A 23,930-nucleotide genomic window follows, 5' to 3' on the forward strand; every position below is an offset into this window, starting at 1 on the left:
CATCATAAGATCTCAGGGTGGTTCAGAGAGTAAAATACAGGATAAAAACATGAAAATAAGGAAAACAAACCAGAGGATCGCACTGAATATCAGCTCCCTCCTCCTTAGTCTAAGTGTTTATCAAATTTGAGTCCACAGCTGTAGGACTACAACTCCCTTCATTGCTTGCTAGCTGTGGACCCCAAGTTTGAGAAACACGGGTCTAAGTGCTGATTTTGTAGAAGTACTAATCAGAGAATAGGATGGGGGCAAAACTAGAATTCCTTGGATCTGCCTCTTACATTGGCTTTGACGCTACATACTGTTTAACTCCCTGCCCTGTCTGCCCTACCAATCCCAATGGACACAAACCAACACTGTGGAGACACACACCTTAATATAGGGACTAAATAAAATAATGCTGGTACTAGTCATATCTATTGTTGGCTTCCATCTGTCTCGGGAAACAATGGAGTACTGGGCCCTTGTGGGTGAAGTCAAACTGTTGGAAGGTTACAGTGCCTGCTGTGGCTTGTAGAGACTGATGTGGGAGAGACATGTTTTGTTGCAGCTGGGGCAGATGAAGGCAGCCAGTTGTGCTGATGCAGATGTACCATGGCGTTTCTTCTCTCTGTGCTTCTTCTCCCAGCGGCCATTCCTTCTCTGGTCGCTCCTATGGGTGCACGACCTGACTGACTGAAACCCAAACCATGCCTTAAAAGTCAATATGCAAAACAGGCAAACCATAATTTGGGGCTCCTGATAGGAGTTGGTGTGGTGGGGTGGTGGCAGCACACACCTGGCCTCTGGTTGGTCACATCACTACTGCTTATGGGGAAGTAGAGGAGGCGGCAACAGAGATGTTGGTGCAGTGTAAAAGCATCAGCTGGAGCACCAGATTCGATTTGCATTCGCATCATGTTGACCTCAGCACTGCCTCACCTGTACTCCTCTTTCTCCATCATTGACTGGAGTTCAGGTGAGCACCCCTGTTCACCACACTGTCTGCTACTTCTCCGCTTGTATTTTCTGTCTGCTCTGAACAACAGCTGAAACTGTGTGTACAATTTCAGTTCTAAGTTAGTGAGATTGTTACGAGGTGTACATCAGCCTGGATATCTGCCCACCACATGCATAGATAAACCCAGCGTATCCTATGGAGAGCAATGGAGTCGGGGCATGCGATTGTTTAAAATGTGTGTATACCCAGTATAGAATTTGTCACATCACACCAGGAAGTAGAAAATAATTGGTTTATTCCATGGAAGTGAAGGACAGAGCATGCAAGTGCTACTTTAGATAGCAAGTTGTGAATATGTGGGCAGGGACTATGATTCACAGAATATCATTAACATTCCCTAACTACCCCAAACCTAGAGAGTTGAGTGCAACAGTTTGCCACTGACTCACACTAAAGAGGAAAAAAAACTAAATTGGGGGCAGGCGGAATACCTGATCTTGGAGCAAATGAGGCACAAAGTCAGGGATTTGAACTCTGTGCCTTCTGTGAGAGCAAAGTTTGTTTGTTTGTTTGTTTTACTGCTCATTAGCAAAGGATTGCAGGACGGTTTACATTATAAAAACATCAAAATGCACAACCTAACGATGAATGAAACATTAACGCCTGCCAACCCCCCTCAGTTCTCCCCTAGAATCCTGTGTCAGCAAGGCAACAGAATTCCCTCACCCATTCCTTTGGTTCATGGTCCAATGAAGTGTAGGGATGGCCCTTGAGATTGCTGAGGAGCAAAGAGGGGGAGCTGTGAGCTGACTATTGAAAAACTTGGGGTTTAAATATACTTTGGATCCAACTAACTAGGAGAAGGGAAGAGGCTTGCTTAGTGAGTGAAGAGCAAGACACCAAATCCTTCAAACTGTGTCTGTTCCTTCTGGTTTACTGTAGTCTTTCATAGCAGATAGATTTGAAGGGAAGGGAACGACCGTATATTTTGGAAGACCACGTCTTTATCGCTACAATTCCTGGATCATAAATCTACTCTTAAGAGAGACCTTTATTGTCTGCGTGAGGTCTGGTTCCTGCTGACAGGAGGCTGATAACTAGATCTTTTGGGCAAATGCAAGGATTAGTGCTCTGATTTCTTCTGCAACTCTCAGGGTCAGGATGTTAGCTGCTCTTTCCAGGTCATGTGTGAGAGATAGGAACTGTACCAGGGTCACAGTTACTTTACAAGGGGATGCCTTTTATATCAAACTTAACACCAACTGCACTAATGCCATGATCCATAGAAATAAACCATATCCACCCACTTCAAGCTATGGTTTCAGATGTCATACCATAGTTAAGCTTCCTTAATCGTGCTTCGACATTGTGTCTAAACTGACCCATGTAGACTAAAGTCCTAAATATACTCACTAGGCACTAAGTCTCATTGAACACAGTGGGACTGCCTCTAAGTAAGCATTTACAGTGTTAGTTATTTTCAGCGTGATCGCTCAGAAGTAAGTCTCCTTCTTTCAGCGGTGTTCTCCTTCATCTGATTTACTTACTGCAAGATTTGCAGCAAAGATAAGCACTCATTGTTATTATGAAAGTTGTAGGAATTTTTTTTTTCTTTTAAGAAAGGATGCCTAGTGCACACATTCCACGACAGATGCCTTCCAGATGTCAAACATAAAAATAACTTTCTCCTTGTACTTTCTACTTTACTATTGCAGCCTGCTGACTAGTTTTTAGGAAATTGCTTCCTCTTGGATGACATTTACAGTAATTTTGATTTAATTGCATTTGTGTAGGCAATGCTGAAGAAATGGACATTTGTTAAAAACGTGTTTCTTGGGATAATTCGGTGGAAGACAAAAGGTTTCGGTAGAGTCGGACCAGGGCCTGAGTTTTGCTGCAGTTGGGGGGAAAACATCAACTGCCTTTTAATTATTATTAGAAGCAAGTTTGTGAGGCCGTTGCTGGCAAAAGTTTTTTGAGGACTGGAATGCTAGTTAGAACTGGGGGACAAATCAGGGATGCATTCATTCATACAATACTCAGAGTGATATGAATCATGATAACTAGTAAGTGTGTCACTGTAGGACATGCGCATTGAGATCATGCTGTACATGTCAGCATCTTGGAGTAGGCATTCACTACTTCTCATTTGCAGATGGCGACCACCACTTATTCTCATGTTCTGTAAATTGGGAAGCTTTAATAACCTCACCCCATCACATCCTATTCCTGCCATGGTGAATACAGTGCCACTGCTTCCAGGAGGCCACTTCTGCTGATCTGTGTCACCCGCCCCCATGTGCCACCACCAATTTCCAATATCTTTGTTTCTGCATCCCACTCATGTTGTGACTCCTCTTTTCATACAAGTAACTGTGTTTTCCGCAGCAGAACAAAATAGCTTGTGGGATCCAGCAGCATAGCTGGCATGGGAATGGATGATCGCTCCCCACTGCTGCTCTCTGAAATTTGCCCTGTAGGTAGGAGCAGAACAACCAAAGCAACACTGTGCTTTCAACTCCCAGGACTGGTGCAAGAGAGGGTGCCATGTTGCTGTTGTTTAGTCGTGTCCGACTCTTTGTGACCCCATGGACCAGAGCACGCCAGGCACTCCAGTCTTCCACTGCCTCCCGCAGTTTGGTCAGACTCATGTTGGTGGCTTCAAGAACACTGTCCAACCATCTCGTCCTCTGTCGTCCCCTTCTCCTTGTGCCCTCAATCTTTCCCAACATCAGGGTCTTTTCTAGGGAGTCTTCTCTTCTCATGAGGTGGCCAAAGTATCGGAGCCTCAGCTTCAGAATCTGTCCTTCCAGGGAGCACTCAGGGCTGATTTCCTTCAGAATGGATAGGTTTAATATTCTTGCAGTCCATGGGACTCTCAAGAGTCTCATCCAGCACCATAATTCAAAAGCATCAATTCTTCGGCGATCAGCCTTCTTTATGGTCCAGCTCTCACTTCCATACATCACTACTGGGAAAACCATAGCTTTAACTATACTGTACGGACCCTTGTCAGCAAGGTAATATCTCTGCTTTTGAAGATGCTGTCTAGGTTTGTCATTGCTTTTCTCCCAAGAAGCAGGCGTCTTTTAATTTCGTGACTGCTTTCACCATCTGCAGTGATCATGGAACCCAAGAAAGTAAAATCTCTCACTGCCTCCATTTCTTCCCCTTCTATTTGTGATGGGACCAGTGACCATGATCTTAGTTGTTTTGTTTTATGTTCAGACCATATTTTGCGCTTTCCTCTTTCACCCTCATTAAAAGGTTCTTTAATTCCTCCTCACTTTCTGCCATCAAGGTTGTGTCATCTGCATATCTGAGGTTGTTGATATTTCTTCCGGCAATCTTAATTCCGGTTTGGGATTCATCCAGTCCAGCCTTTCACATGATGAATTCTGCATATAAGTTAAATAAGCAGGGAGAATATATACAGTCGTACTCCTTTCCCAATTTTGAACCAACCAGTTATTCCATATCCAGTTCTAACTGTATTTTCTTGTCCCACATAGAGATTTCTCAGGAGACGGATGAGGTGATCAGGCACTCCCATTTCTTCTGATACAGTCTTTCTTCTGATACAGGTCATTGATCAGTGTGACTAATGCTATTTTTTAGTGCTTAAACCAGCTCTGAAACCAGACTTACGTGGAACAAGATAATCAGCTTCCTGCAGGCATCCGTAGAGTACCATATAGCTGGCCCCGTTTATGTACTGAGACTACCTGTAAAATACACTACTTCATCAGTAGTTTCACAAGATGGTAATGCTATGATTACCACCTTCGTTAATGAAAGTGTGAACATTTGTAAAGCATTCCAATCCATAAATAAAGGAGTAGGAGGCTTTTGATGAATCTGCAAGGGGAAACTGGATTTTGGAGCCTAGATCAGCCTTCCTGACAGAACATGGAACTGCCGCAAGGGAGAACGCTGCATTTGATGAACATAATAATCGCAGGTTATAGATGTGTGTTTAATCAGATTTTAATTAAGATGTCTCCTGTGAAAGTGACTGACTGAATTCTTAAAAGCAGCCCAGCAGGCTGCATACAAAGGTTCCTTTTCTCAGAGGAACTTCATTCTGCCATTGGGATGCAGCCCAATGGATGGGAGATGGAGAATGTTGTGTTCTACAATATGTTCCAAGGTGGGTGCTTAAGTCCTGTTATTTTCAGTTGCTGAGCATTGCCAGGTTTAGTGAAGCTATTTCAGGTGATTTTAAGTAGCGCTGTGCAACTGCTTCACTTGAATCTCAAGTTGAGGCAGGTGTATTCAGGTCAAAGGGGGGTCTCCCAAGGTGAACATAAGCAGGGGAGGGAGAGGGTTTTTTTTTAAAGTGATCTAAGTCAAAGAGACTATCTCCAAAATGATGGGGACGGGGGAAGGTAAACAACACCTTATAAGGGAAATGCCAGAAATTGTGTGATCAATGAAGAGTGGTTCATAAAAGATTTTAATAAATGTCTGTGTCTTCTTTTTCTATCCATCCTTTCTAAGTGAAGTGCATTCATTTCTTTTATATGTATTTATATGCATTTCCTTTTATATGTATTTTTACAGCTTTTTTATATCAGGTTTTAATTTATTTGTTGTTTTGAGAGACTTCAGAGCAAAACATGTCAGATAAATTTAATTAATAATGAATACATGATATTTGCTCACTTTTAAGGAGAGTGATATTGGAGAGGAAACAGCTTTTATTAATTTATTATACCAGCTGCATTAGTCTTTTGTAGTTGCTTTTGTCAGTAATAGAAGCTGTTTGTTCATGCGCTGCAGTGAGCATTAAGCGTCATGCACATATAGTAAAGAAGAGGTTGACCTTTGGGGGGAACATCTCCCCCCAAAAAACTAAGTCTTTGAGCTTTTTTTTTAAAAAATTACAGCACTTTTTTTTTTTTTTCAAAAATTGCCCTAGTTGCCATACGGCCAGGTTTCCCCAGACATTTTGCAAATTCGGCAAAAATCCACCCGAATGCCGTTTTGACAGTCTGATCTGGAAAACCTGGATGTATGGCAGCCCTAAACTAGTGGCTCTTCCCCAACTGCATATTCCTGATGCAATATCTTGGACATTTGCCTTCTATTTTTGGTGTTACCATTCCAGGCTGTCCTTACTGAGGGCGATTGAATTGTGCACATTTATTCTAGCTTTATTTATTTTCTTTGGCATTTTTGAAAAATTGACATTATAGGCAAAATAATTCTCATTTCTATTGCACGCTTGGTCACTCTCTCACATATTGCGCACGTGGATTCTCTAATATGCAGTCAGGCAGTGATTGATGGTGGATGGCGACACATAATCCTGAGCAGACTTCACCACCAAACAGGCACCAACTTGGCAATGTGACATGATAAAACCCTTTTGGAATCAGATCTTGGAAGAAATTTAAAAAAATATTGAAGTATAATGTAAAGCAAAACCCTGAAATTTTTTTATTGGGAATGATAGATGAAGGGATTAAAAAACCAGATCAAAAAATATTTTTATATGCAACTGCAGCCGCAAGAATACTAGTTGCCACATATTGGAAAAAGACAAGATATACCAAATATTAATGAGTGGCAGGAGAAATTATTTGGATATGTAGATCTAGCAAAATTAACTAATTCAATCAGAGGCGGTGGCAAATAATATTTTGAACGAAATTGAGGAAAATCCGGAAATTATATGAAGCAACAATGTCCCACATTAAAATCCTGGATTCATTTCTGAAGCTCTGTACTGTATGTAAGGTTTATAAAACAAAACGGGAAACAAGTGACGTTTAGAATGATGAGGAAGCAGTAACAAGTTACAAATTTAAAGAGACCGAGATGAAGACCAGTGGAAGTATATGAAAGGAGAGGAAAATTCTATTTGTTTGACATGTTTATGAGATATATTTGATGTACGTTTTACTTTAGTTGAATTTGATTGAGAAAAGAGACTAGACAGGAAGGTCTAGCTGAATTCTGTATTAGATATTAGTTATTTTTCAGATGAAAATATGGAAGTATTGTATGCATTCTTAGATTTTGATTTGATACATTTTATTTTGTTTTGTCTTGATTTGATATGTTTTAATTCAAATCTCAATAAAGTTTGATTTTAATTTAAAACAAACAAACAAACAAACAGGCACCAATTTACAGAATATGCTCTGCATATATTGCAAGTGCCTTGATTTTCAGTATTTTTAAAAACAAAAATGTGTATGCGTGTCTACATCACCACAGATACATCACCCGGAGAGAGGAAAGATCTGTTGAATTTAGGCCTGTGGAATTTAGTACTAATTTTAAGTGAGTACAGAGGGATGTGATCGGCCGATCACATCCCTCTGTACTCACTTAAAATTAGTACTAAATCCCACAGGCCTAAATTCAACAGATCTTTCCTCTCTCCACGGTCCCTCCTGGCCCACACATTGCTGTGCCAAGGAGGATTCGCCCACCTTACCACTCCAGGTCTCATGGCTTTGTGAAGATGAGTTGGACAGGCTGCCAGTGGAGGTCTTGCCCCACTTCACACATTCAAAGCCTTGAAGGGACAGGTCTGAGGAAGCTTCCCCTTACCTTGAAAGATGCCACAGGGTGCTCATCAAATTTGTTGCAGCTTTCAGTATTGTCCTCTTTCAACCCACGCTGCACCTGCCGCCTTAGGCCTTGCTTGCTTGAAGGACGGATGTCTTGAGAGTGTAGGTTGGCAGGTGCTGTGTGGGTCCAAGGGGCCTCTCCCTCAGGCAAGCGTAGCCTGGGTGAAGAAAACCTCACCAGCCGTTCTGCCAATCTGGGTCAGCAAGTTAACAAAATCCTACGCAGCCCCTTTAACTTGTGCATCGTGCAACCCATCTTGCATCCCTGGAAGGTGGTTGGGTTGCTAAGCTGAAGAGCAATGAGACCATTGGGAGGCAGAGGAAAGACTTTTCCACTAACCCACCTTCTCCACTCCTTCACCCGGCACACCAATTTTGCACCCTGCATTTTCTCTTCCCTTTTCCAGGGGGTTGGGTATGAAAATGCTGCCCCAGCCATTCAGCAGAGCAGGGACCTCAGTGAATAGTCATGTCCTATAGGAGCCTTCGCTGGTCTGGTGCCCTCTAGATGTGCTGGCTTTGGTTATAGGAGTTAGAGTCCAACGACACCTGGAGGGCACCGTGTTGGTGACGGCGGTTCTATAACCGACAGCCTATATACGTAGGATGATCATGCAATAGAGTCCTTCTGGAACAGAATTGCTTTTCCAGTTGAGATTTGCCAAGCCCTGGGATGCTATGGTTTTAGGAGTTTGGCCAAAGGCTGTTTGTTTAGGAGAGCCTTCAGTTGAAAACCATGTATCCTCTCATTATGAATACATTGTGCCTGCTTCCCTTTCTCTGTGTCTTCACACTTTTTTGTTTTTTAAATTTACTGTTTCTGTTGGTTTTTTATTGGAAGGGGGGTTTGGGGTTAGTATGTTTTCTTGGTTGATGGCTATATTTTGTGGATTTGGTTTTGCTGCATGTATATCTTATTGTAATTTGGGTTTATTTTTTGAAAGGGAGTGGGATACAAGCTATTAAAGAAGCAAAGTAATACTTATTTTACTATCAGAAAGCTCTTTTTAAAAAAGCCTTAGATAAATAGCTTGCCCTGAAAGGGGACAAACCTTTGTCTCTCCCTCCGTTTTCTTACCTTCTAAACTCCCTCTGAAACCTTGTTGTTGTTGTTTAGTCGTTTAGTCGTGTCCGACTCTTCGTGACCCCATGGACCACAGCACGCCAGGCACTCCTGTCCTGCACTGCCTCCCGCAGTCTGGTCAAACCCATGTTCGTAGCCTCGAGAACACTGTCCAACCATCTTGTCCTCTGACGTCCCCTTCTCCTAGTGCCCTCAATCTTTCCCAACATCAGGGTCTTTTCCAAGGATTCTTCTCTTCTCATGAGGTGGCCAAAGTATTGGAGCCTCAGCTTCACGATCTGTCCTTCCAGGGAGCACTCAGGGCTGATTTCCTTAAGAATGGATAGGTTTGATCTTCTAGCAGTCCATGGGACTCTCAAGAGTCTCCTCCAACACCATAATTCAAAAGCATCAATTCTTCGGCGATCAGCCTTCTTTATGGTCCAGCTCTCACTTCCATACATCACTACTGGGAAAACCATAGCTTTAACTATACGGACCTTTGTCGGCAAGGTGATGTCTCTGCTTTTTAAGATGCTATCTAGGTTTGTCATTGCTTTTCTCCCAAGAAGCAGGCGTCTTTTAATTTCGTGACTGCTGTCACCATCTGCAGTGATCAAGGAGCCCAAGAAGGTAAAATCTCTCACTGCCTCCATTTCTTCCCCTTCTATTTGCCAGGAGGTGATGGGACCAGTGGCCATGATCTTGGTTTTTTTGATGTTGAGCTTCAGACCATATTTTGCGCTCTCCTCTTTCACCCTCATTAAAAGGTTCTTTAATTCCTCCTCGCTTTCTGCCATCAAGGTTGTGTCATCTGCATATCTGAGGTTGTTGATATTTCTTCCGGCAATCTTAATTCCAGCTTGGGATTCATCTAGTCCAGCCTTTCGCATGATGAATTCTGCATATAAGTTAAATAAGCAGGGAGACAATATACAACCTTGTCGTACTCCTTTCCCAATTTTGAACCACTCAGTTGTTCCATATCCAGTTCTAACTGTAGCTTCTTGTCCCACATAGAGATTTCTCAGGAGACAGATGAGGTGATCAGGCACTCCCATTTCTTTAAGAACTTGCCATAGTTTGCTGTGGTCGACACAGTCAAAGGCTTTTGCATAGTCAATGAAGCAGAAGTAGACGTTTTTCTGGAACTCTCTAGCTTTCTCCATAATCCAGCGCATGTTTGCTATTTGGTCTCTGGTTCCTCTGCCCTTTCGAAATCCAGCTTGCACTTCTGGGAGTTCTCGGTCCACATACTGCCTAAACCTGCCTTGTAGAATTTTAAGCATAACCTTGCTAGCGTGTGAAATGAGCGCAATTGTGCGGTAGTTGGAGCATTCTTTGGCACTGCCCTTCTTTGGAATTGGGATGTAGACTGATCTTCTTCTGAAACCTAGATAGGGAAATCACCGATATTTGTTTGGCAGTGTAATCCCCACCATGGCAAGCCCTCCGGGGGCCTTCCCTTCAGTGGAAATCACAAGTGGAGAATTATTTTCATACCAGTCTCCATGAAAAGATGCTCTGCTAGGGACTGAAGGTGCCCAACGCCATGCCTGCCCCTTTGTCCCAATCCCTTGTGGCAAGGTAAGCTGCGAGGTGAGGAGCATCCTGGATAGCTTAGTCGGTAGAGCACGAGACTCTTAATCTCAGGGTTGTGGGTTCGAGCCCCACATTGGGCAAAATATTTCTGCATTGCAGGGGGTTGGACTGTATAACCCTTGTGGCCACTTCCAACTCTACCATTCTATGATCCTATGCCCTGGTCACAGAAAAGGCCATGGGAAGAATAAATTCTAGGAAGCCTTGGAGCAGGGGAAGGTTCTATGTGTGGCTCCCAGGATCAGAACAAGCATGGCCCTGCTTGCTTTACTTGTAGTAGGTTATAAGGAGGAACGTGATTGACCCAATCCTGTTCTCAAGCATTTGATCTGGGACGCTCACCATTGCAGGGGTGGGGCATTGTATTCTATAGAGAACTCAAAGCTAGTACTGTACACAGACAAGGGGGTTTGATGTATTTAAACTGGCAACCCCCACCCAGTCCCCATATCCTAAGATGGTACAGTCCAGGTGTGAATTCTGTCTGGAGTTTACACATGGAAGCTCTATAGCAGGGGTCAGCAAACCTTTTAATCAGGGGCCAGTTCACTGTCCCTCAGACGTTGTGGGGGGCCAGACTATACTTTGGGGGGGGAATGAACGAATTCCTATACCCCACAAAGAACCCAGAGATGCATTTTAAATAAAAGCACACATTCTACTTTTAGGGACCCAGGTGGCGCTGTGGTTAAACCACTGAGCCTAGGGCTTGCTGATCAGAAGGTCGGCGGTTCGAATCCCTGTGACGGGGTGAGCACCCGTTGCTTGGTCCCAGCTCCTGCCAACCTAGCAGTTTGAAAGCACGTCAAAATGCAAGTAGATAAATAGGAACCGCTACTGCGGGAAGGTAAATGGTGTTTCCATGTGCTGCTCTGGTTTGCCAGAAGCGGCTTTGTCATGCTGGCCACATGACCTGGAAGCTGTACGCCGGCTCCCTCGGCCAATAATGCGAGATGAGCGCGCAACCCCAGAGTCGGTCACGACTGGACCTAATTGTCAGGGGTCCCTTTACCTTTATTCTACTTTTAATCAGGGGCCAGTCCACTGTCCCTCAGACGTTGTGGGGGGGCAGACTATACTTTGGGGGGGGGGGGAAATGAACGAATTCCTATGCCCCACAAAGAACCCAGGGATGCATTTTATATAAAAGCACACATTCTACTCATGTAAAAACACGCTGATTCCTGGACCATTTGCGGGCCGGATTTAGAAGGCGATTGGGCCAGATCTGGCCCCCGGGCCTTAGTTTGCCTACCTATGTTCTATAGCTCTGTGGTTATCTTTGCATTTTCTTGTGCTTAAAGTTACCAAATGAACAGAGTTCAATATGCGACATATAGCCTTGAGTGTTAATGTCTGGAGGCAAATGAGAAAACAATTGTTAGATTTCTCCTTGGAATAAAGCACAATCTCTTGCCCCCTTATGTCAAAGTCACTGTTGTGTCTTCAAAGAGATTATTGTCATGTTGTTTGTCTGAAGTCAATGACAAATTGATTATTTCCTCCCTCCTCGGCTATACATAATCCTGTCAATGTCTGTCTCTTGCAGTGAAAAAGAAAAGAAATTGGCACAAACATGACACTGGTCAAACTACAGAAGTCAAACCTGTTCAGAATGGGAGTCAGGTATTCATCAAGGAACTTCGAAGTCGAACATTCCCCAGGTAAGTTGTTAAATGGTGCCAATGTTTGGGCTATTATCAGTAGACCATACTCTGGAAAAAAATGTGCTTAGAAGGTGATTCTTTTCCTTCCAACATGTTTTTCTCTGTAGATTTATATGGGCAATAATCCGAGAGACCTTGAGCTAATAGCTCTTTGCATGATATCTTGCAGAGACACATTGAAATCTGCAAGCCCTTCACCCAAATTTTCACCCTACTTGTTGAAGAATTCAAGACTGTGAAGTCTGCAACATTTGCCTGATTTGTAGCTACCATGCTTCATAATATCTGGAATTGATCCACAGCAATTAGTGGAAGCAGCAGGCCCGTCTTAGCCATAGAGGCTAGTGGCGCAGTGAACCACAGCGCCGGGCGCTGGAGGGCGCCAAGTGAATGCAAGGTTCTGGCAGTCTGTCCAGAACTGCGCTCCACGAGCAGCGGCTGAGGCGATTCCTGAAGCCAAGGGAGAGGAGGTGATGGTGGGGCTCCTGCTGGTCTCGTGGTTCACGTGCTGGTGGCAAAGCTAGACTGAGCGGAACCCAGCGCTGGGGAAAGGAGAAGGAGGCACGGCACGGAGTCCTCGGAGAAGGAGAGAGACACGGCACAGCCTCTCAGCCCGTGGAGCGCAGGGCAGAGGCGGGCGCACAGAACCGTGTCTCTCTGGCTGGGGCTCCTGCGGGGTGCAGCCAGTCGCTAAGCCCTATGGCTCCTCCTCCACCACCACCATCACCTCCTCTCCCTTGGCTGCAGGAATCGCCTCAGCCGCTGCCCGCCAAGCCGCTGTCGTCAGGCAGTGGAGGGGGAGGCGGCACTCCGGAGCCTCGCAAGTGAGCGCGGGCGGTCTGGCCAGGATTCCGTGCTCGGAAGCCAGCCCCCAATGTGGATATTGCTTCTATTAAAAATAAAAAGAAAAGGGAGGGAGTGTTCGCGGGAGCCCCAACCAGAGAGACGCGTTTCCGTGCCTCTGCCCTGCGCTCCATGAGTTGAGAGGCTGCGCTGCATCTCTCTCCTTCTCCGAGGACTCCAGGAGGGAAACGTGGGGGGGGGGGGGCGCCGGAGGGATTTTGCACCACGGCGCTGGATACCCTTAAGACGGCCCTGGGAAGCAGTATAGACTGTGGGCAGAACAAAATGTGTAAAACATGGGTTGCTTCCATACTAGAGGCTACTGTAATTCAGCAGTATGTTACAAGCAGAATTAAAATTGCAGTTTGTCTTATTATTAAGATATTTTTTATCCTATCATCAATGGAACAATTATGGTGTCCCCACTTAATAGCATACTATGATTATCCAGCGATGTCCAAGTCCAAACCTTTGCTTGCTTACAAGTAAGTTTTATTCAGTACAGGTACAGTGGTACTTGGTTATTGAACTTAATCCATTCCGGGAGTCTGTCCAATTCCTGGAACCATTTGAAAACCAAAGCGTGGCTTCCGATTGGCCACAGGAGCTTCCTGCACTCAATCGGAAGCTGCGGAAGCCCTGTCGGACGTTTGGCTTCCAAAGAACTTTTGAAAACCAGAACACTTACTTCCAGGTTTTCGGCATTCGGGAGCCAAAACGTTTGAGAACTAGGCTGTTCGAAAACCAATGTACGACACCACGGGGCTTCCACAGCTTCTGACTGGCTGCTGGAGCTTCTTGCAACCAATCAGAAGCTGCGCTTTGTTTTTAGAACATTTTGGAAGCCAAACGGACTTCCGGAATGGATTCCGTTCGACTTCCAAGGTATGTATAGGGAAGGCACACAAGACATTGGGAATGGGGCCAGCAGTGCAGTCACTTCAGTATGTGGGGGCCCTTTCACAAGGGTAACCCATGAAGATTCTAAGTATCTTAGAATCAATGTATGGCAAAACAGCTTTAAAATGGGGGTATTAAATGATACATTCCCCACTGCAAACTCCTGATTTATACTCAGACAGATAAGATAAACCCACCTTGAAGGACCCTCTGGCTCCTCTCTAATCAGTGTTGACTAAGAAATAGGAAAAGAGCATCAGGATTACTTAGCGCAAACCCAGGGTAAACAAGTTCACAAATTAAATTAACAAACCCACCACTAGTGCGAAGTTCCGGTTCGAAATTGAAGTAATAAGAAACTTTTTTAAAAAAAAATTCCCTGCCTCCAGAAGACCAATATGGAGGATTTACTTTCACCAACATGGTGGTCTTGCTCATCTGTTTCTTAAACTTTTGTTTGCATCTTCATTGGCTGCCGCGTGAAAGGCACTGGTGTCCTTAAAATGAGATGTAGTTCAAAACAAGCACAGAAGAGGGCAGCCATGCGTTATCCTAAAAACTTTCTGGTTCTTTATAGATTCAAGGATCTGTTATGTTTGCAATCAAGTATCATTTGTTACTCTACCCTTCCAAAAAAAATGTCATTTTATATATGCACCAGAAAATACATGAATACTAAATATCTTGTCTGCTGGGAAGACCCGTATCCCAATGTTTTAAGATATCTCGTTTCCCCCAGATGCTTTTCAAAACCACAAATGACAAACACTATATTCAGCCACAGGTATGTAGCCGTGTTGGTCTGCCGTAGTCGAAACAAAATAAAACAATTCCTTCCAGTAGCACCTTAGAGACCAACTAAGTTTGTCATTGGTATGAGCTTTCGTGTGCATGCGCACTTCACAAAAGCTCACACCAATGACAAACTTAGTTGGTCTCTAAGGTGCTACTGGAAGGAATTTATTTTTTTATGTTCAGCCAGTAAGCATACTCATAACAGCAACCTAGACACAAGGGATCCTGGCACATGCAATTTCCAAGCACCAGGCACCCCACCAAGTGTCCAGGCACTCTGAAAAACTACACATCCCAGGACCCTTTGCTGCCTTGCACATGCTCCAGAGCTTAGTTTGCATTCTGAATCGGAGAAGAGTTTCTCGGGGAAATGGGGACTGATCCTTATGCAGCTGAGCAATGCTACAAGTGGGAGAAACCTGTATCTCATGCCACAGTTAAAAATAAACTTTGGTGGCATCACTAGATGTGCACAAAACAGAAATACAACCCATTCTTCTAAAGTTATTCATATTTGTCTGGCTGCTTGATTGAATTAATCAAGACTTTGAGAGGCTCATAGACCAGTGGTGTCTTAATATGGAGAGTCATACATTGATCTGCTGCCTGCTTCATCAGTAGTAAAGGAAAAGAAAATACGGACTGGGTGTGAAACTCTTTTACTATTGGAATTATTCTTTCTTTTGTTTTGAATTTTTAGTGCTGAAGACGTGGTAATAAAACTGACTGGAAGCCAACTAACAGTTGAATATTTGGAAGAAAATGGATTCACAGAGCCTATCCTCATCCCAAAGAAGGACGGTTTGGGCTTATCTGTACCTGCACCGACGTTTTATGTTAGCGATGTTGAAAACTATGTTGGTACGTATTTGTTTTTGAGTTCGGAGCCCACTTCACGGAGAGCACTTTGAGGGGAGGCTCTTTCAGGTAGTTCTCCAGTCTGGGAAAACATGTAAACATCCTCACAAACCACTAGTGACTTGGATGGCCAGTCCTCTGAACACAGGAACAGGAAGTTGCCTTATACTGAGTCAGAGTGTTGGTCCTTCTAGCCCAGTGTTGTCTACAGTGGCTGGCAGTAGCATTCCAGAGCTTCAGGCAGGAAGCTGTCCCAGGAGGTGCCATGGATTGAACCTGGATGCTGTACCCATGAGCTACAGCCCTTTCTGCCTCCCAGCCATTTGATCACATCAAAAATGATCACATATTTTATGCTAACCCATCAAACTATGGGTTAGCATAAATAACTAAGCGTGCTGGTTCACAGGGCAAGAATGGTGGCCATTTTACACCCCCACCATTGGTCCTGCTGCTGTGCTTTGGGCCCAACCATGGATTGGCTTAGCGTGTGAAGATAGGCTTGTGGTTTGTGTGGCTCCAAGCGCACAGCAAGCTGTAGCCAAGGCTTACTGCTCATCATTAGTCTGACTGGTGTATTGGTCATGCACCCGTAGCGTTCCTGGAGAAAGGGGAGTTTGACTGTAGATATCCCCTTGGCTTTAAAATGAAAGCAACAGTGTGTGTGCCAAACTCTCGTCTTATCTCACAAGATAACCACCTGGCATTTTCAGGCTTTGATCCTCCCTGTTAGTGTGCTGTTTTTCTTACTTTACCAGCCATGTTGACATTCTGCCGTTTTCCACTGAATAAATGCTGAATACATAGATTCATATTGAATCCTACAAGCATGGGGTAAAAATAGCAAGCAACGCAACTTCCAGGCCTGCTCAGGCCTGTTCCCGAGGCATCAGGGGAAACAGCGGCAACATCCCACTATCTTCCTGTGCTACATGATGTAACAGTGCATATGGTTCCAGCAAATGAACACCGAAGAGCTAAAGCAGGGCTTGTCCAGACAGCTTCAATTTTGGAGAATACTTTGTGATACCTCAGTGGAGACAGCTGCCTTGTAGATGTATTTTAATTTTATTCTGCAGCAATGCTTTGCAGGAGGGGATCGTATCTGCAGATACACTGATATACCTCAGCAGCGGTTTCACTTTAAAGGTGAAAGCTTGTATTCAACTTGGGAATTTTGAGAAAAATAAATGAACTAGAGAATTTTTACCAATGATCACTTTCTGAACGTTTTCTGTAGAACAGTTTGCAGCCTTTTAACACCCATGGCCACGAGGCAAGAGTTGGTGTACTATCTCTAAAAGAACAGGCCTGCAGTCTGGAGGTCCAACAGGTTGTTCACGATCTACTGGTCGATTGTGGGGGTGTTTGTTATTGATCATGGTATGAAGCTCCTTATTGATCCCCTTAAAAAGATCAACAACTCTGGTCAACCCCCCCCTCAAAAAAAAGCTCAACAAATCTCGGCAATGACAATGGGTAGATCACTGTCAGTTTTTTATATTGGGAGTAGATCACAGTCTCTTGGGAGATGAACATGCCTAGAATAGACCATCCGGATGTTGGTACAGGACTCTATATACAAAAATGTCTAGGCACAGGAATAGATTTTTTCCTTGTGCCATCAAATTGTTGAATCTGTAGTTGTGAGCAAAAGGGAGGCCAGTTGGTGGTATGGGTTTTTTTTTGCTGTGCTGTTGTATTGTGAGGGGAATAGTGTTTTTCTTTACATTGTAATGTAGTCAAAGCAAAATTCCAAGTATGGTTGATACTTGGCCAATAAATTATTCTATTCTATTCTATTCTATTCTATTCCATTCCAAATGACCTCCATGGCTAGGAGTGCTTTCTACTTGCTCCAGTTGGCACGAAATAGCCTGGCCGCAGTAGTTCGTGTGCTGATAACCTCAAGACTTGATTATTGTAACACGCTTTATGTAGCATCTTTGCATCTGATCTGGAAAATGCAGCTAGCGCAGAATGTCGTGGCCAGAACTGCTCACAGAAGCAGGCTATTGGAAACATGTTATTGCTCTTCTGAGAGCTGCACTGTTTGCCAATTTGCTACCAGGTCAGGTTTGAGGTTCTTGTGTGTTAATTCACAAAGCACCAAGCAGCTTGGGTTCAAGGTACCTTAAGGACCGTTGGATCCCTGATGCTCCATCTTGATCACTGAGATCTTCTGACACGGTACTTATTGTTGTTCCCCATACCCTCGAGGTTACTAGGGACCAAGCCTTTAAGTGTGGCAGGCCCTGCCACTGAAGGCTCAGCAGGAACCATCCCTGTCTTCCTTTAGAGACGTCGTTTAAAAACAATGTTATTTAGGTAGGCCTTGGAAATGTGAGTTTCCTTTTAACCAGTGGAGGTTTTGACTGATGTTTTTATTGTTGTAGTTTTTGCGTGGTGTGCATTGCCTTGTATTTTTGTACAAAAGTTTGGCTTATAGATATTTAAATAAATAAATAAATACCGGTACCAAACCTTGGAGTGGCTCACAATCTATCTATCTATCTATCTATCTATCTATCTATCTATCTATCAGCAGCACAGTTTCACAGAAAGACGGTATGAACCATTTTCTCCTCAGGCACACCCTGTGGAGACAACCCACCATGCCCTTTGAGTTCCACCTCGGCCCACAACTCATATTGCCTCCAGTTTGACATTCTCATTTTCCTTGGTGTTCCCCCCCCCCTTTCAGGACCAGAAAGGAGTGTTGATGTCACCGATGTCACCAAACAGAAGGACTGCAAGATGAAGCTAAAGGAATTTGTCGATTACTATTACAGCACTAACAGAAAAAGAGTCCTCAATGTAATTAACTTGGAATTTTCAGATACAAGGTAAGATAGAACGACAGGCTTGCCTTATTCCTGGGATGGGCAGGTGTGTTGCTGGACTTCAGTTCCTTCAGCCTCAACCAGCATAATGAATGGTCAGGGGGGATGACAGATGTAGTTGAACAGGATTTGAAGGGTCACCATTTTCTCATCCCTGCCTTACTGCACAGATTCTGAATATTCCCCAGCATATTTAGTATTATTTTTTTTAGAGCATTAACAAAGACAATTCCTCAGTAATCCACCTATGTCTTATGTAATGATTGAATCAATGGTTTGGCCTTCCTCTACAGACTATGAAATTGCTTCCAGACACATTATTCAACTGTGCTTCAGTTTACTGATTTTTTTTTCCTGTGGGCAATGTTTGTGGGCGACTGATGAATTTATGATTTGCTGAACCATGTAATTTAAACCTCTTTTTTCTTGTAGGACTTCTGGGCAATCTGTATAGACATAAAAAGATTATTACGGGGCAGGAGAATGCTCCTTTATAAACAGAGAAAATGATGAGCTCTGGCAAAAATAAAATAAACAATGGTTGTTTTAGAAGAGAATCCCATCTTATTGGACAAGAGAAAGGAGTGATAATTAATGCAGATTATAGAAAGGCTGAAGGATAATTGCAAGATCATTTCTTTTGTAGTATCCATAGCTCTCTAGGCTGTATTTATTGTTTTAATAATGTAACCCCCTTCCTTCCACACAAAGGATCAAAAGCAATTTCAAAGCTCTGTGATTATAGGTATTTTTCATTAGGTATTGTTACAGCTTTTCCTCTATCTGCTGAAACAATAACGATGGGAAGCATTTTATTCTTGAGGATCGTTGAAACAATCCTCACATGCTGCTGGTTTAATCACCAGCTAGGAAATATTGTAGTGCTCAACAAAAGCATGGCATTTTAACGGGCTCCAAAGTTCTGCCTTGACATGAAGTGTAAATGATACGTACATTTATAACATGAGCGTTTTAGTTTTAAGGTCCCACGCAAGAGGTGCTTAAAAAGAAGAATGTATAATAAAGCTGTTAAGTATTCAGGAAGCATTTAGAAAAAACTGATAGTACTGTTTGCTCTTACATTTACATATTTTTTTTTTGGGGGGGGGTAAATAAACATTTTGGCAAATCAGTTTCGATACTGGTTATAACGGGCTTATTGAGAGAGAAAGAGAGAATGGAGCAGTACCACAGTCAAATTCTATGCATGTCTACTCGGAAATGAGCTCCATTGATGAAAAGAGGGGTGACTTCCAGGTCAAATAATCTTTTAGCCTAAAATAATCTTTCTCAGATTTGATCAATCAAGTCGGACCCACAACAAGTGTTGTGGTATAGACTGTTCATGTTCAGGATTTTAGGCACTCTGTTCCTCACCCCCCAAATTCTTGCCCACCCCCCAATAATCAATCAGAATTCTGTAGCCACCAAATGTACTCAGTCCATATGACATCGAGTTCTTCGAGCCCATTCACCTCATGCTCCTCCCGCCCCCAGTAAAAAGTGCTAAAGTTATACAGTATATATATATTGTTGTTGTTTAGTCGTTTAGTCGTGTCTGACTCTTCGTGACCCCATGGACCATAGCACGCCAGGCACTCCTGTCTTGCACTGCCTCCTGCAGTTTGGTCAAACTCATGTTGGTAGCTTCAAGAACACTGTCCTCTGTTGTCCCCTTCTTCTTGTGCCCTCAATCTTTCCCAACATCAGGGTCTTTTCCAGGGAGTCTTCTCTTCTCATGAGGTGGTCAAAGTATTGGAGCCTCAGCTTCACGATCTGTCCTTCCAGTGAGCACACAGGGCTGATTTCCTTCAGAATGGATAGGTTTGATCTTCTTGCAGTCCATGGGACTCTCAAGAGTCTCCTCCAGCACCATAATTCAAAAGCATCAATTCTTCGGCGATCAGCCTTCTTTATGGTCCAGCTCTCACTTCCATACGTCACTACTGGGCTTGAGGTTTTTGATTCACCCTTCTTCTGTGTGAGAGAGAGATACCATTTTGCAATATGGCTACATGAGAACTGGTACTTTTGAGAACTGAAATCACTATCCTGAAATTGAGATTACCTCTAATGCTGACTTTAAGCTAATTCCGGTCTTTTTTGCTTTATATTTTAAACAGAATGTCCAGTTTTGTGGAGTCTCCTGATATAGTGAAGAAACTTTCTTGGGCGGAAAATTATTGGCCTGATGATGCTTTGCTGGCAAAACCAAAAGTGACCAAATACTGCCTGATCTGCGTGAAAGATAGCTACACAGATTTTCACATAGACTCCGGTGGAGCTTCTGCCTGGTACCATGTCCTGAAAGTAAGATGCTTTACTCCATATTTGATCATGCACCATTCCATAGTAATTCCTCTCTTTTATTGAATATCCCATTTCAGTTCTGCTGCTAAAGCATTTGACTTAAAAATACACATTAAGGACTTTCAGAAACAAGCAGTGGTTTCTGACATGTAGTTTGGGCAGTCATTTTGCAAATGCTTCCCCAAAAATCTAGTATAAGACCATGAAGCGTGACCTTTCTCTCTCTCTTTTTTAATTGTTTGCCTCTGAATACCAGTTTATGGAACTCACAAGTGCAGAGAGCGCTCTTGTACTCAGGTCCTGTTTGCAGGATTCCCATAGCAACCTGGTTGGCCTCTGTGAGAAAAGGATGTTAGCTTAATGGGCCTTTGGTCAGAGCCAGCAGGTCCCTTGTCATGTTCTTATACTGTAGTTTCAATATGTACATGTATATTTGTACAGTGCAGTGGTGCTTATAACTTGCCTTTTCCCACTGAAGTGTTAAATTATAGAATTGTAGAGTTGAAGGGGACCCATCTAGTCTAACCCCCTGCAAGGCAGGAATCTCAACATGTGGTTCCCCATCCAACTTGAAACCACACTGGAACCTGCTTAGCTTTGCAAATGTGCTAGCATTTTTTATTGCTGCGCCACTGGGAGGTGCTTGGAATGGGTTCTTTCGCCTCTGAAGGTGAGGCTGGAGGGATTCCAGAAGCAGAGCACAAGGCTTGTTCCATATTTCCTCACTGGACCAGGATTTTATATTATTACTGCACTGTGTCTTGGCAAAGAGTCAGTTATCTTGCACTATAGGAAAGCTTTCCTCGTGTGATTTCTATGTTTATATCCTCAGAAATACAAACAGCCACGTACTAACAAACTTTTCACATAAACACAATTCTGGTTTTAATACCGCTGTCTCTACAAACTTGTCAATCTATTTTTGTGCAATATTTTGAACTCACATGCTTAAGAATGACAACATGTTTTTACAGAATAAAAGCCAGGAACAACCTGCTTCTGTTAACTTATTTTGGTGACAGGCAAAATAAAGTTGTGTCACCGCATCCGACAGAGGACCCCATTGTAATTTGAAGGATATGTTATAAACTTGTTTGCTTTGGTAGTTAAATTTAGGCCTTGTCTTTTCATGTCCAGTGCAGCTAATGACAGTATACAATGCATATTGGAGAAAGTCAGTTTAAATACAATAAGTAATAACAAGGAGGGCAGTTAAAAACAGAGCATACAAAACAACCAACAGTGGTCATTTAAAATCATTGACGCCTCACAGGCAGCAAAGGAGATGACTCATGTCAGCAGGCCAAAGGCCTGTCCAAACAGGAAAACTTTTGCCAGCTCAAATCCACACCATACGTTTAAAGCACCCTCATACCGCTTTAAGTGCCTTGGCTGCCTCCAAAGAATCCTGGGAACTGTAGTTTGTTAAGGGTACAGAGCGTTGTTAGATCATTAACAAACTACAGCTCCCAGGATTCTTTGCGGGAAACAGGGACTGTTAAAGTCGCATGAGAAATCTTTAAATGTATGGTGTTACATGTGACTCAAAGGGCTTAAATTGTAACCATTAAATGGAAGTGAGTTCCTGAGCCTGTTCTCAGCAACAGAAAAGGCCCACGAACCATTCTTTAGCTGTTGGTGGAACAGAAATGTTTCTGTAGACATACTACATAGAATCATGTGAGCAAGATAATCAAAACATCTCTTCTTTCCATTACAGGGAGAAAAAATATTTTATCTCATCAAGCCAACTTCTGCAAACATTTCCCTCTATGAACGGTGGCAGTCAGCGGCAAATCATAGCGAAATGTTTTTCGCTGACCAAGTGGATAAATGCTACAAATGCACAGTTAAACAAGGACAAACACTTTTTATCCCATCAGGTGAGGATGCTGCGTTGAATGCATTTGTTAGCTTGAATTTTGGAAGAAGAAGAAGAAGAAGAAGAAGAAGAAGAAGAAGAAGAAGAAGAAGAAGAAGAGGAAGAAGAAGAAGAAGAAGAAGAAGATATTTATACCCTGTCCATCTGACTGGGTTTCCCATATGATACATGAAATGATATAAAGTTCTGCCATTTACACACACATTCTGTAGAATGAGAAGCCAGTAACCTTTCAAATGTTGGTTAAACGGCCCCATGCAACCAACCACCACACACACACACACACACACACACGGTTTGTGACGGAAATGCTTCAGTATGGGCTAGGAGAATCAACACCCACCCATGAGGCTGTACTCAGCCGTTAGGAATTTTATACAGGGTTGGCCTGCAGCAACTCAGGAGTAGTTGGCATGATGGGGCAGTTGCCATGCCATCCTCTGTCCAATACAGTGGTGCCTCGCTTAACGAATGCCCTGCTTAACGAAATTTCCGCTTAACGAAAGGATTTTTCGAGTGGAGGTTGCCTTGCTAGACGAATTCATTTTATGAAAAATTCGTCTAGCGAATCGCGATTTCCCATAGGAATGCATTAAAATTCAATTAATGCGTTCCTATGGGCAAAAAAAAATTCAAAAAAAAATTCAATGCATTCCTATGGGATTCGCTAGACGAATTTTTCATTATAAGAAAAGACCCGTGGAACGAATTAAATTCGTCTAGCGAGGCACCACTGTACCAGTGTTAGGCATTTCTGTCAGTGTAGCCCCAAACTCACCAGCACTCTGTCCTACTTCTACACTATCTCAATAATCTCTTGAATTGTACACAATTGTATGTAATTCTGCCTAATATACACATTTGTTTGTTTGTTTGTTTTGCAAAACACAATTCCCCTGATGTAATGCATTTTTGTATATCATTTTCACTCATAGAAATATTTTTATGGAGACTTTCCCTTAGTTGTGTGCACTTTTTGTACACATTACTGGGCTGGAGAACCACATTGCAAAAATTTGTAGAGGTGCATGGGGTGGGGGTGGGGGACTACAGCAGGATGGAGGAAGTGAAGAAAATCACCTCTCCAGGAGCTAAAGCTGTTCTGCAAGTGGAATGTCAGCACTGGGTGCCCCCTTGAGATTTTGGTGACTCTCCAAGAGAAAGGACTTCCAAATACAGTGGCACCTTGGTTCTCAAACTTAATCCGTTCCGGAAGTCAGTTTCAAAACCAAGGCACACTTTCCCCATAGAAAGTAATGCAAAATGAATTAATCCGTTCCAGACTTTTAAAAACAACCCTTAAAACAGCAATTTAACATGAATTTTACTATCTAACAAGACCATTGATCCATGAAACGAAAGCAACAATCATTGTACTGTACTATAAAATAAATAAGATGATAAATAAGACAATAAAAATTAAAATTAATTTCTTTTCTTACCTGCACTGAAGATAGTCATTGTTTGGATGGGGGCCTTTTATCCATTTCCACTGTCATACAATCAATAAATCAATCAGTAGCTGAACTGGGTTCCACACAGTCACAAAAACAAATTAAGCAAAAAAGCCTCAAAAACAAAAACGCAAAATAAATAGCAAAAACAAAAATGCTAAACTTAATCCATTCTGGAAGTCCCCTTCA

The 23,930-nt window shown here is 43.0% G+C and overlaps 1 protein-coding gene across 1 annotated transcript in view; it reads left to right on the forward strand.

Annotated features, from left to right (window-relative positions):
- Positions 1 to 23,930, forward strand: part of PHF2 (PHD finger protein 2) — a 118,547-nt gene that overhangs the window by 57,383 nt on the left and 37,234 nt on the right. The window contains exons 3-7 of the mRNA XM_035106300.2: positions 11,739 to 11,853; positions 15,095 to 15,255; positions 17,957 to 18,098; positions 20,219 to 20,405; positions 22,126 to 22,288. Of these exons, the coding sequence (XP_034962191.2) occupies positions 11,739 to 11,853; positions 15,095 to 15,255; positions 17,957 to 18,098; positions 20,219 to 20,405; positions 22,126 to 22,288 (768 nt within the window). The remainder of the gene's footprint in view (positions 1 to 11,738; positions 11,854 to 15,094; positions 15,256 to 17,956; positions 18,099 to 20,218; positions 20,406 to 22,125; positions 22,289 to 23,930) is intronic.

Source organism: Zootoca vivipara, chromosome 2, assembly GCF_963506605.1.
Source record: "Zootoca vivipara chromosome 2, rZooViv1.1, whole genome shotgun sequence".
NCBI classification, from domain to species: domain Eukaryota; kingdom Metazoa; phylum Chordata; class Lepidosauria; order Squamata; family Lacertidae; genus Zootoca; species Zootoca vivipara.